The 14,018-nt window shown below is 41.3% G+C and overlaps 1 protein-coding gene across 3 annotated transcripts in view; it reads right to left on the bottom strand.

Annotated features, from left to right (window-relative positions):
* Positions 1-2,360: 2,360 nt before the first annotated feature.
* PPM1H (protein phosphatase, Mg2+/Mn2+ dependent 1H) overlaps positions 2,361-14,018 on the bottom strand; it is a 224,873-nt gene continuing 213,215 nt past the window's right edge. For all 3 annotated transcript variants that reach the window (XM_073327913.2, XM_073327914.2, XM_073327915.2), the window contains one exon: positions 2,361-7,834. In XM_073327913.2, coding sequence (XP_073184014.1) covers positions 7,687-7,834 — 148 coding nt within the window. In that variant the 3' untranslated portion in view covers positions 2,361-7,686. The remainder of the gene's footprint in view (positions 7,835-14,018) is intronic.

Below are 14,018 nucleotides of genomic sequence, written 5' to 3'. Positions count from 1 at the left end.
GACACTACAGAACAAGTGTGTGTGTGTTTTAAGGAAATATTAGCCTGAAGGGCTGTGGTGTAAGGAGAAGATTTTGAAAAATGCAACCAGTAGCTTGGCACATAACACTCATTTGTGCTTTAGAAATCACCCCAGGCTGAACAGGGATTGTACGCATTAAAGTATTACAGTTAAAGAGTAAAATAAACAATCCAATATCATTAAACTACATAAAACCGTACATTGTATGGATAAGGAAACCCTGAGTTACATTTTAGTGTAACTAATATACTGGAGGAGGAGTAGGGAAATGAAAAAAAAGCATTAATGTAATAAGCTTTCTGGGGGTATTTTCTTCACACATGTAAACATTGTGTGGTTTGATTGCTGGGAAACGTTTCTGAAGCTTTTTAACTAAGTGCTGGAGTTCTGTGATAAGTGGTCTCCTGCAGAAATATTGCCCCGGGCTCTGGTCTGCTATGATTCAAAGAGGCAGGTACTACATGCGTCTAGTGTGCCTTACAGATGCTTCTTCACTTCTGACTCAAGCATACATTTGTTTGGTTTGGTGGAATCATCAGCGTTATGTAGCTTGAGAATTTAAGCCCATGAGTCCTAAGGAAGTGACCATTCCTGAAAATATGTGAATTTTGTGACATTCTGTTCCCCAAAGCAGTACCCTGGCACCTCCATATTTACCATGGTGATATAATTTGTGCACAGTATGCCTTGTAAGGTATCATTTGAAAAGTCTTCATCTGTTAAACATTAATATCCTGTTGGATTGTATGTGCTGTCATTGTATCTAAAGTTATGAATATTGACTATATACCAATATTTCAAATGTGTTTGCTCCTTGAGTGACACCCATAATGCAGTTTACATCCAGTCTAGACAGCACATTGTGGATGAACCATTCAAAGTAATGGCCCATTAAGAAAAACAATAGGCCATAGAAGAAGCTTATCCTTGCCTGATGGGCTTTCCTGTGGACACTTCAGCCAGAATCAGAGTAGCAGCCGTGTTAGTCTCTATTCACAAAAAGAAAAGGAGTACTTGTGGCACCTTAGAGACTAACAAATCTATTTGAGCATAAGCTTTCGTGAGCTACAGCTCGCTTCATCGGAATAAATTTGTTAGTCTCTAAGGTGCCACAAGTACTCCTTTTCTTTCAGCCAGAATGTCAGTAATGACTGTTATGACTCATCAAAGCATGCAAGGACATATGATACTGGACTCCATCTTGTGCCTCCAACTTTTCCACAAACTGTGCTGGGGACTTTGCTTGGAACAATGAAGTTCCCTCCACATGGAAGAAGCTATAAAAGTGATATCATCACTGGACCTCACTCCCCCTACAACACAACACCTAGAAACACATCTGCAAGAAAAGACTTTGAATTGGGGATGGTGGTCCCCGGTGGGAAAGAAGGCATCCCAGCCTGTGTATGAATGATCTGAGAACAGCTTGTACCATCAGGGTCAGAGACTGCTTAATTCAAATCCTGTCTAGTTTATGGAAATTAGATTGTGATTTTGTTTCATTTTCTAGGTAACTAACTTTGATCTGTACACTGATTACTGTAATCACTTAAAATCTATATCTTTCGTAGTTAATAAATCTTTTATATTTTTCACCTAAAACAGCGTGGTGTTTAAAGAGCAAAAGGGACATCTGCTCAAGAACAGAGGCTGGTGCATTGTCCTCTCCACACTGAGGAAGGGGTGAACTGGGTAATAAACTTACACTGGTCAGGCTTTTGACCAGGACAAGACAGTATAGTTGCGGGTTCCTAGGCTGGGGAATTGGAAGGAAACTGGCTGAAACCTCTCTTGGTTCATAAGTGGCTAGTGAAAGCATTCATGTAACTGCAGCTGGGTGTGTCGCTGTTTGTGTATGGCTGTGTAGATACAAGTCCTGGAGAGAATTGCAGCTTGTCACAGCATCACAGTGAGTGAGGGAACCCAGGCTGGTGAGAGAGGGCTCAGCGGTACCCAGTTCCAGGTTGTCCCCCCGGAGAAATATGTCACACTTTTCAAAAGTCACTTCACGTCTAATTTTCATATTCACTTTTACCATAAATTGAGTTGATGATTGAGCACTTTGCAGGATCATCCACTGTGTTAGGCTGTGGGCCACTGACTACAGCTTAGAGATCCACTGAGGCTGAGAGATCAGATTGTCTCTCATAGAAGCCAGTGATCATGCCATTGCTTCACACGAGCTCCCTAAATTCCATTGAGATGTGAGACTATTTGGCAGTGAATCATCCCATCTCTCGTAAGACGCAGCATGTTAAAAATAGTCATTACTAGCCAATTATCAACTTCACAGTAAAGGAATTTGGGACAGTAATCTCCATGACAATCAAAATAAACTGTTTTTATATATATAATTTAATTTTTTATTTTAAAACTTTTGCGCATACATTTCTTAACCATCCTCCTTTTTTTCATTGCACTTAAAAGTTTCAAAACCCCCCACAAAATATATCCCTTTACTAAACAACTTTTGTTTTCTGGTTACAAAAAAGGTAACATTTCACAGTCACAAAGCAAAAGTACATTGGTCCAAAACATCTTCATCCAACAGATTCTTCTTTGTTTGGGCTATACAAAGCTTAGACAATCAAACATTCCTCAAAATATGCTCACTCGGCCAATGACGGAAGGATGAATGGGGTAGCTACCGAATTTAAAACAACAAAAAAAAAAGTACTAAAATAAAGTACCCATGGAAGAACAAAAAGGTGGAGGTTGACAAGGGAGCCTCCTTCAAGTACACCACAGGTAGAAAACAGCAGCACAGTTCCAGTCTTGTTCAGTCACTGTCTATATAATAGCCACATTAAGATACCTACATCTAAGAGCCAGACAGAAAAAAAATTATTTACACATCTAGAATGCCATGGAAAGAAATAGCAATACCACAGTCTGGAATTCACGTTAGATACAAGCCAAGATGTCATGTATGCAAAAAAAGGCAAGAACAAATGTGAGAGAGTTGGCTGGGTTGTGTAGTGTCCTTTAAAACCATGTCTATGTACATGTACAGTTCAAAGCCAAGACCTGTCCAGACATTGTAAGTATTGTGCTTCAAATCAGCATGGAGACAGGGCATAGCTACTACAGTAATTCAGAGACCTCTTTAGTCACATTTGATCATGTAAATAATTTCATGTCAGTCCCGTGGCCTAAAAACCACTTTTGCTTTACACAGTCAGCCTTGTTGCTTTTAAATTTGTTTTATTAGGAAATTTCTCTCTTTTCTGGTGCAGGGGCTATTGACAATGAGCTTTCTTAGGTGGTATGATTATGTATTCACTCAGCGAACGTAACTCCATTGGTTACTTAAAGAAACGTGATAGAAATGAAATATCTGGGCTTTCCATTAAATTAAGCAAGAAAAATTTTTGGCCGCATAGGCAGGAGAAAGTTTGAGAAGCAGCTGTATTAGCGTACGGAATAGTATTCAAAGGAGAATAGAGGAAGTCACTTTGCTTGGGATGTTTAAAATAAGACTGGAGAAAGCACTTGGAAAAACAGCTTTAGGGAGTTATCCAACATCTGCAGAAGAGATAGACTAGATGGTTTATTAGTCATTTTCCATATATAATTTCTATTAGTCTATGATTTGATGACTTCCTGATTTTGTAAATAGTACTGATTGATTGGAGGGGGATAGTATAGCATTGTGAAGCAGGATTATTGATCGGCACAGCAGGATTATCATCATAGCTGATCATTCCTAGGCAGTCCAATTCCTGCATGTCAAATATCCTACCAAAATGAGAGCTTGTCTGTGGGCTGATCCACTATGGGTGCATGTGTGTATTGGAAGAGTGGGGACTGAGATTTGCTGTCCTAATGGAACGTGCATTATTACTGAAGTAGTGCCTTTAAGGCACAAAATGTTCTTGCTGGAAAATGGCATGCATGCAACAGTGGTCATAGGTGGGAAGAAAATTTTCAAAGCTTTCTCCTTGCCTTCAGAAATGTTTGCTGCTGTGACCCATAATATGTTGAAATCTACAAAGGGAAGCAAGAGCCTCTGATAAAACAAGATGTACTTGAATATCTTTTCTGTAATTCTCCCCCCACCCCCAAATATTCTTCTGAGGTGTAGGTAAAAGCCAGGATATCAGAGGGAGTAATATTGGGCAGATGTAATATTGGACATTTCTAGTGAGGAAAGCATGTGCATTTCTTAGAGGTTTTGAATGAAAAGCAAAACAAAAAACACCAGCACAATTACAGTAAACTTATGTTTGACTGGGAAGCTTTTTATTAAACTAGAACATCCTCAGAGCTCATTAAAACAAGGAGTTGACTGCAATTCAGTTTGCACAGAATTTGAGAGTCTCTGTTTTCTTTCTCAGTGTTCTGAGTGATGTGATTTTGGCCTTTCCAGGAAGTGCTGTGGAAGCCAACATACCATGATCTAGACATGCTAGCTGCAAAGGGATGAGGTGATTTGTGGTGGAAGTCTGAATGAAAAAACAAGAAAACCTACTGAGCTCAGTTCACAAAGCAATAGCAATGCTGGGAAGATTTTGCTAAGAGTCATTTTGCTACTTTTGATTGATGCACCTTACTGTTGGTGCCAAACACTTTTAGGGTTACTTTTAAAAATGTTAAATGGGAAGGTATATTTTCCATTGCAGTTTAAGGAAAGTAATATTCTAACTCTTGCTGTAATGCGGAGTCACATATTGCACTGCAGATGAATGAGTTTCAATTAAAAGATCTTTCTTCTTCCTGTCTTCTGAATGATGGCAGCTGTGGACACCATGTTTCTAACTAAAATCAAGGATTACACACTGGCATTGGATTTGTATCAATCAGGCTCACAGCGGGTACCACGGGCATTATCTTGAGATGTACCAGTGCTCCCTTCTGTTAGTACCGCTAGTTAGTTTCCCTCCTGATTTAAGTGAACTGACTCACTGAGGACTACAAATGCTACACATAGCTATAAAACCCATGAAAAAGTACATGGATAAGTTTACTAGGCCAAACAAAGAAAGAAGAAATAGGTGAATGAGGAAAAGGCTCTTGCTTGAACTATAAAACATATGAGAGATTATGTGGAAAATGTTCTAGACTCAGTCAGATTTCAAATCTGCATCTCTTCCGTTTGCACAAAGAAAAAGAGGTAAGGGCCAAAAAGGTAAAGCACAGCAATATATAAGTAGATAGGCTGCCGATTTATGCAGGTTCTGGATTATGAAACAGCTGTGTTTTCTGCAGTGCTGTCACATCCAGGCACTGTTGAATCCATGGAACAGTTTGCAGGCTACAATCATACACTTGGGGCATGTTTGAGCCAAATTATCCACTCAGCACTGCCTCATTTCAGCGTGGAATTCCTGCTTACTATTTACAGGGAGGGGCTTTTAAGTCTTGTACACTGGGATTGTTGTACTTGCACATTGAGGTGGCATAGCAGAATTTGTAGTGCCATGGATTGAACTAAACACCTGTTGAGCTGCACTGAAAACACACGGTACGTAGCACGTAATAAATTACTCAGTTGGAAGGCTCCAGGCCTGTCCTATTCAGAAGGAAATGTGACCACCTCAGGGAATACAAAGGACATGGCATCTGCTTGTTAAAACTGGCACTTCCTCCTTTGGGACAAACTTACCATTTGTGAGGTTTCTAGTTCTCTCTCCCATACTGCTAGGATTATGTCAACTGTGTATCTCCTAGCTAGCCAATTTGATTTACAACCTGGGATCAGCAGCTCCAGCAGTACACGGTTAGGGGACCCACGAGACATGAGGACCCCTCTGTATGTTAGCAGCTTCTGAAAAAAGGATTGAAATCTGTGGCACTGAAGAGAGTTCTCTGTTTATAGGACAGGAACCACAGTTATGTCTGCGCTGCAATCCGAGCTGTGCTTCGCAGTTTGTGGAGCCATAACCACGCAAGCTTTCAGCTAGCTAGCCCAGGTCCCAATAACAGTGAAGATGCAGCCGTGTGGGTGTCAGCACAGGTTGTCCAAGTTCCCTGGGACCTCTGGGTACACCCTGGCATTGCTAGCCCATGCTGAAGCTCACTGCTGTTTTTAGCCAGATTAAGGCTAGTGCGGGTATGCCTACATGAGCTGCAAATCACACCTCCAATCGCTACTCTACACAGGCTATGTCTACACTGCATTTTGCCTGAATGGTTTCCTGTTGCACTGTTGCTTCTACTGGTATCTTATTTAGAGAGATTTTTCTTAATATCGATCGAGTACAACTGGTAGAGGAGACCAAGCAAGCCAAGGATTTCCACTAACACGTTAATCCTCTACCCTGGTACCAAAAGGTGCAGAGTTATGAGTGAGTTGCCACCTTCTGAGCATGGGACCCTGGTGATGGGGGCAGGGCAGAGGGCTTTTATGGTGAATAATAAGGGAGACCGAAGTGAAGGGATTTTCAGTAAGGTTGCTATCTGTGTTTCCGGGTTAATAACTAGAACAATAACATTTACCATAGACACCCAATTAAACCCAAACTCAGAAGACAAAATACATTTACTGAAACATTGATCGCTAAGCTGTACGTCCAGTGATCTTTTCAATAGGGTGCATGATAAAGCAGACAGAACCAGCCAAAAAATTAAAATCCCAGGTCCCAAAAGGTAGTCTACTCTCCAGGTGGGAGCAAGCCTCCCAGCCTGGGCAGATGGACTTGAGCTAGAGGGCTAAAAATAGCAATAGGGACATTGTGGCTCGGGCTGGAGCTCAGCCTCTCAAGCCCATGAACCTCTTAGACTTGAAAGCCCAAGCTCCAGCCTAAGCTGAGATGTCTATCCTGCTATTTTTAGCGCACTAGGGGCTTGAGTCAGTCTACCTGAGCTGCAGGGTAGCCCTACCAAAAGAAACCTTGGCTTCCAGAGGAACTCTGCATCAAGTAAGATCTGGTGCATCATGGTTACACAGCAAAGGAAATCTTGACAAACAATTCCTGTTGCAAGATTTATTCTTGTATCAACACAATGCGCCCTACTCGCCGAGGCAATTTTTGCAGATGGCTTGGCTGTGGTGAGTTAGATCAAGTCACAAGGACAGTCTTGGTTTTGCCACCAAAGCATGCGAAATAAGGAGCTGTAAAGTCTCTAGAGTGTTCTGAAGGGGGTTCAAGTGGGAAAAATGAGAATTCAATCATATATGTACAATTTTTGGAAGTTCTTCATGGAAAAAGAATGACAGTTACTCGCAAGTGTAATTACATCAAGTGTCAGATCAAGTTTTAACTTTTTTTTTTTTTTTTTTAAATGATCCATCCCAAAGCCATGACTTCAATCATCAGTCACTGGCTTTCAATCCCCATTTCTACTTTCACAACTGAAAATGGCTGTTCCAAGCCACATGGTAAACTGAAAAAGATTAAGTCCTGTTTCAGGTCACAATGGGGTCCTCACCTGGAGGGACAATACAGGGACCACCAATCCATAATATATTAGCAGCATTTAAGTTCTATTCCTGTTAAGCACCAAAACCCATTAATATAGGGAAGCTGTAACCTTAAGAGATACCTTTAATCGTGTACAGTATATGTGCAGAGCCCTACCTTTTGGGCAGAAATATCACCTTCCAGCATGAGTTTAGATTAAATTACATCAATCAGAACTGTCCTTGTCAGATCTGAACATCATGTCTTTTCAAAGGCTCTTCCTAAAAAGACCACCCTCCCATTATCATTGTCGGTGCTACTTTCATGACAAGTTGTTTCCATGTATTAAAGGAATGACATAGACAGAAATGTCATCTCCTGAGCCCAGTCTATCGTTGGATATTCTCCAGCCCCTGTCCTTCAGCACTCCCCTGGCTCGCATCACCAGGTCCTGAGCTGCTAACGTGTATCTGTGGAGGAGGAGGAACACGGTTACATTGCAGAAATTGAGCATGCAGAGATCACAGCTGGTAGTATTATGAAGAATGTGTTTTCACAGTTGATGAGATTTACATTTGTGAGATACAAAGACAAGCTGTCAGATGTCATTCATCAGCAATCAAAAAACAAGTGTTGACTACTAGTAAAAATTATTTAGCACCCGAGGATCTCTAAGCTTTTTACAAATTTTAAGGCATTAGGTCAAGTATTTCACAAGTGACTAGTGATTTTGGGTGCCCAAGTCGAGACACCTTAAGGTTGCCCGATTTGCAGAAAGTGCTGAACATCCCTCGGAAAATTAGGCCTCTGTGACGGATCTTATATGGAGCACCCCAAAAAATCACTAAACCCCTTTTGAAAACCTTGACTGTAAGTGTCAAACACCTTTTTAAAGAATGTTAAATAGTAGCATACCCAGAAGCACAAAGGTGGCACATAGCCAACTTTGCACCCTGCCCAGCTCTTGTTCTGCATGATTCTTTAGCAGAACTCAGTCAGGGCCAATATGTATAACTGAAATGTTAGAGAGACACTGTGGGTGAGGTAATATCTTTTATTGGACCAACTTTGTTGGAGAGAGAGACAAGCTTTTGAGCCACAAAGAGCTCTTCTTCAGATCCCAAAGCAGGAAGAGCTCTGTGTAGCTCGTCTCTCTCTCTTCAACAGAAGTTGGTCCAATAAAAGATATTACCTCACCTTCCTTGCCTCTGTAATATCCTGGGACCGACATGGCTACAACAACACTGCACGTAACTGAAATGCTGTCAGTTCAATGATGATATGCTCAGCCACGAAGGCCTGCAGTTTTGCATTACACTAAAATATATTTGCAGGACACTTAGAGGAATGATCACAACAACAAATCCCTGAATGGCTAACTTGTGATTTCGACAGGACTGATTCTACCTTCCTGAGGATTATGACATAACTGATCACAATGGCACAGGAGCAACAGTGCAGGACACTTCCATTTTCAAGAGAAAGCAGCTCAGTTACAACTTCTCAGATACTTAGCCCTCAGTCTGAAAGATCAGCTACTTAGTAGTGTTATTTTTACAGCATGAGTCCTTGCTCAACTGTACCTCTGTTCCCAATGCAATATTTACCATGAAGAATATCCCACATAACCCTAGTTACATTAGCTGTCATCCCCGTTTCCCCAATGCCTGGCTGCTTCTGCCTGGAAAGGAGGAGCAGGATGAGTGTGCGTGTTTTGGGGATGGGAAGGTATCCAAGGGCTGTATAATAAAATCAGCGCCAAACACTGGCCAAAATATACAGGCAATAGGAACCAAAGACTCTGGCATCACGGCAAACCCCATAGATGTCAGGTAGGTTGCCCCACCAACTGTGAGGGATCCCTTCCTAGAACAACCCAAAGTACAAGGGACCAGGCCCCAAACCAGTTCTAAGGGCAGCACTCCAGGGAAACCTTTTGGGGAAGTGACCTGTACCAGAACTCTTCTAAGGAAAAAGAGCAGACACCTCAAATGATCATAAATGGCAGGGTGCTCATTACACAAGAGATGGTTGCTCCAGGATTTGAGGTTAGAATAAGCTGAGAATGCATTATTTAATGGCACAAAGCTTGAATCAGAAAAGATTGTATGTAACTGGTGAAGAATGAATACTCAAGAAACAGTATGATTGTGGTCATTATTACTGTTTTTCATTTTTACACTTTTTGGTGTCTCAGCCATCCAGGAAATCTTAAGACACACTACACGACGACTCAGCAGTTGGAAGGGATTTTTACAATACAATATGAACTTCACTGCACAGTAAACGGGGATTGAAAATTGGAATGTAAAGGAAGGGTCAATGTCAAATGCAAATAACGGATTAAAAGCAGAGAACTGTGTGCTTTGGTGATGCAGTGAGAAACTGGTAAGATTTTCTAGGCCTCACTAGTTTTAACAAGAGATTTCCTCTCTGTGATAAGAAAAGGGCCTAGGGGTCATTTTACACAAGTCAAGAGGCAATGAAATCGTCACAAACTCTCTCTCAGACACACACACATGCTGCAGTTGCCAAGGTCTGTTCAATAGCAAAGACCCTGAAGAACAGGGAGAGGAGATAAGAAGCACTGACCCCATTGCCCTAATACAAAATGAAATTTCATTTTCGAAAGAAATAGCCATTCATACGCCTCAGCTTCCATATAGCAACATCCTATGCGAGGCTAAAGAACAACTAAATTGCACATGGCACACCCAGAGCTTGTATCAGACATGCAGTGAATAAAAACATTCAACGAGAGTTGTAGCTAAGAGCATATTTTCAAGGATTTCTCAATTTTTGCCAGAATTTAGGAGAAGAAAACGGCAGCAAGCCAGTGAAAGGGAAACTTTGTCTTTCACCTGTTCCTAATTTACAAAGGCTTCCCACAATTCAAGAACACAAAGGAGTCAGTATTGCTTTTAAGCTCCTGTATAAAAGCTGAAGGGCTTTCCTGTTTAAAATGGTGTTCTGAAATGACAAGATTACAAAAGCCTTCAATAAACCAGAGATTCTCATACAGAGAATATGAAATACACAAGAAAACGAGGATGTTGAAGCTAAGAAAACAGAGTAGGTAAAGACAGTAGAAAGGGAACATATTCCTCCTCCAATACAGAATTGAATTAGAGCCCTGCTGTTCAGCGGGGCACCAGAGGAGATGGGGTGAGATTTTGGCACTTGGAGATGAATAGCAGCAGCAGTCCATTATCGAATGCTTTATCCACTAATGCTGTGAACTTGGGATTCAACTGTCAAGACAGCATTAGAGAAGTAGTCTTAAAGTACTTCTTCCCAATGACGAGCCGCACCAGAATGCAACTTTTGTGATCTGAGAGTATTTTTTTCCTCCTGCTGAAGCTTTCAGTATTGATCAGCGGAGTACTGCAGAGAAATGGCTGCAGTGGGGGAAATACACTTTGGCAAATTGTGTGGCCTGCTTGGCCAGCCTCCCAAGCACAAAGGAGGTAGCATGACTCCCCAGAACCTCCTACCTATCCCCACAGCCTGAGAGAGGGGACAGGACATGGGGAAGGATAGGAGGAAAGGTGAGAAGGAATGATTTTTGAAGTGGCGATCAGGGAGCACAGCTGCAATGCCTAAGCTGTATCAGCCTCATATGAGGAAACAGTATGATACTGATGCTCCTTCATTGTCTTCTTCATTCACGCTTTTCCACCATTCCCTATGCATGGACTACACTGGCTGAGTTGATCTACAAGGCCACCTTCCACTCATCATTCATATTCCCCTTTAAGGCCCATTTCTGCCACACCACCTACAAGAAATTAGCCAGCTAAGATGTCCATTTTGTGTAAATATTAACCCCCCCCCACCTTTCTTACTCCATCATGCCACAGGTTAGCCCTCACTGGGAAATCACAAAGTGATCAACCCTCCCTACTGTCTTGTTACTTCACGTCTCAGTGCATAAGCTCCTTGGGGCAGGGATCACGTCATCTGTTTTGGGGAGACGCAGAGCATCAGCTCTAACATATAATAATCCTGAAGCGTAGTCTTATGTCTCACTTTGTCCTCTGTTGTTTCTTTTTTCTTTCCCTTTTGCCACATAATGGCTTTCCCATCATCACTTCACTGTGTTTAAAATTAGTAACAGTTGCGTAATTTCACTTGCATGGCAAGTCGGAGGACAGGATATAGGAGGTGACCTCTGTTAGAGCCCAGTGGGATCAGGATGAAGACACACAATGTGGCAGGTACCACATGATAATGTAAACTTCTTCAATTTATCTCATGAATCAACCTCACTTTCATATGATTGCACTGCCATAGTTTTTAAAGAGGAGATAGAACCAAAACCTCATATCAGACTATGCCTGAAACACGGGAAAGCTTGGATCTGAAATTCACAATAGGTTCCATTTTTGTAATGGGATGAACTAGAAGGTGAATCTGAAAACTGTTTCATTTTAGGAAGAGTGCATATAGGTATTTTGCAGTTTGGGCCCATCTTTAGCATTCAACACAGAATTATGCATTTATATAATAACAGAGAGACATCTAGAGTTCCAAAACTAAGAATTAACAAATTAACAAAAGCCCCAAAAGTTTTGCAAGGGATATAAACCGTCATGTGTCAGAGCATAAGCCAACCTCTAATTAATGGGTGTTAGTAAGAAACCATTCCTGTGGATAGATGATTCCATAACGGCCTACTCTAGTGGTTCTTGCATCTTCCTCGAAAGCTTCTACTATTGGTTACTGTTGGAAACTGGGCTAGATGGACCACTGATCTCACCCAACATGTAGGTTCTTATTATGACCACAACGTGGAAAGTACCACAGGACCCATGCAATTTCTTCCATGGCTCATTTCCACATTCCCAGTCATTTAAAAATTCAAGTTGATGAATTTACCATAGACTGGGTTACTAAACTTCTCAAATAACGTGGAATTTTGCTGGACAACATTATTTTAAACATATTTGCAAAGTGATAAATACCTAAGATCTCTCCTTAACTGACTACTCGGAAGAATGGGACACTGTTTCATAGTCAGGATTGCTATACAATCATGAATCCATTAGCTATACTTCATTTGGAGTACTGTGAGGTAAATTAGGTAAAATCTTTCACAAAGTACTTTAAACCCTTTAAATATTCTTTATAACCAAGCAGCAAGAGCAATTCTGCAAGGTAATTTTCATAAATATCATTGTAAGCCATATGAAAGGCTGTTCTAATTACCTCTTGCTAGCTGGCATGAAAAATGCCTTGCCACTATTATTTATAAGTCCCTAAATGATCTGGCACAAAATTACTTAAAAGAACAAATTAACATTCAGTTCAGATGTCCATTCATAGAACACCAGGTCAAACACTAATAAATGTGTTTGTTCTGAGACTTAAGTAAAGAAGGGCCTGATTCTGGTATGACTTACACTGGGGTAAATCAGGAGTAACCTCACTAAATTTAATGGAGTTAAACCAACGTTAGATGGATCAGAATGAGACCCAGAAAATCTGCTTTTCCTCTTAGGATCCCTAATCTTTTGTATACTGTATAATGACCTCTACTAATTAGTTCAGCTAACTCATTGGTGACATTTAACAAAGAATCTTCATTCTTAGTGCAAGAAATGTGTGGCAAAGCTGCCTCATTATCTGCCTTCGTATCCCACCTCAAAACTCTCCCTTGCCATGATACCTATAAAAAACATCACAATGATTAGGCTGCTGGCATGCACAGACCAGTGCCTACCATGCAGACCAATACTGTTTCCATGGTTTACTTGTACTCCCCCAACTGTCTATATCCATCAGCTGGTGTATCTTGTCTTATATTTAGAGCGTAAACCCCTTGAGGCAGGGACTGTCACCTTTTTTTTCCTGATTTTGTACAGCACCTACCACAATGGGGTGCAGATCTATGAGTAGTGCCCCTAGGCACTACGGTAATAAAAATGAAGTTATCAACTTCTGAATGATTGAAAGATTAGACCTACTGTAAATGGTTAGCTGCTGAATAGGTGGGCATCATTATTTGTATTATGGCAGCAGACCCCACAGAGATCAAGACCCTATTGTTCTAGCTGCTGTACACTCATGTAGCAGGTCTCTGTACAGAATCTATTAAAATCTGAATAGATAAGGCAGGCAGAGTGGGAGGAAGGGAGTATTATCACCCCCATTTCACATATGGGGAACAGAGGCATCAGAGAAATGAAGTGACCTGCCCAAGTTCACACAGGGAGTCTGTGGCAGAGCCAGGAATTAAATCCGATCTCAGTCCAGTGACACCCTCAGGACCATGCTTCCTTTCCATTGTTAATTGACAATAGGCTATTCATGATTCCGGGTACGTGTATGTCCTTGGATAGCGCTGCTGATGTCAACTCGGATATTGAAAAATTGGCCTTAAGTGTTAACTGGGTGATGTCAGCTAAACTGAGATTCCCTGGATAAAGCTTTAAATATATTGTTTAGCAACTCCCTCCCCCACATTATCAAACAGATGAGGCACCTCAAAGCTCCGTTAGGTATTTTCTGACCCCACCCCTGTCCATTCTTCCTCAGCCATCGCCTAACACTCTAAGGATCCCTCTGTTCCTAACTGATTCCTCCTCCTTTTTCCATTACTTCCCTCACCGGAGCTTAGAGAAGTTCCGGGTCTGCTACTAACTGATGACAGGA

This window comes from Lepidochelys kempii, chromosome 1 (assembly GCF_965140285.1).
Source record: "Lepidochelys kempii isolate rLepKem1 chromosome 1, rLepKem1.hap1, whole genome shotgun sequence".
Taxonomy (NCBI): Eukaryota; Metazoa; Chordata; order Testudines; family Cheloniidae; genus Lepidochelys; species Lepidochelys kempii.
This window is presented reverse-complemented; position numbering and strand designations above follow the sequence as displayed.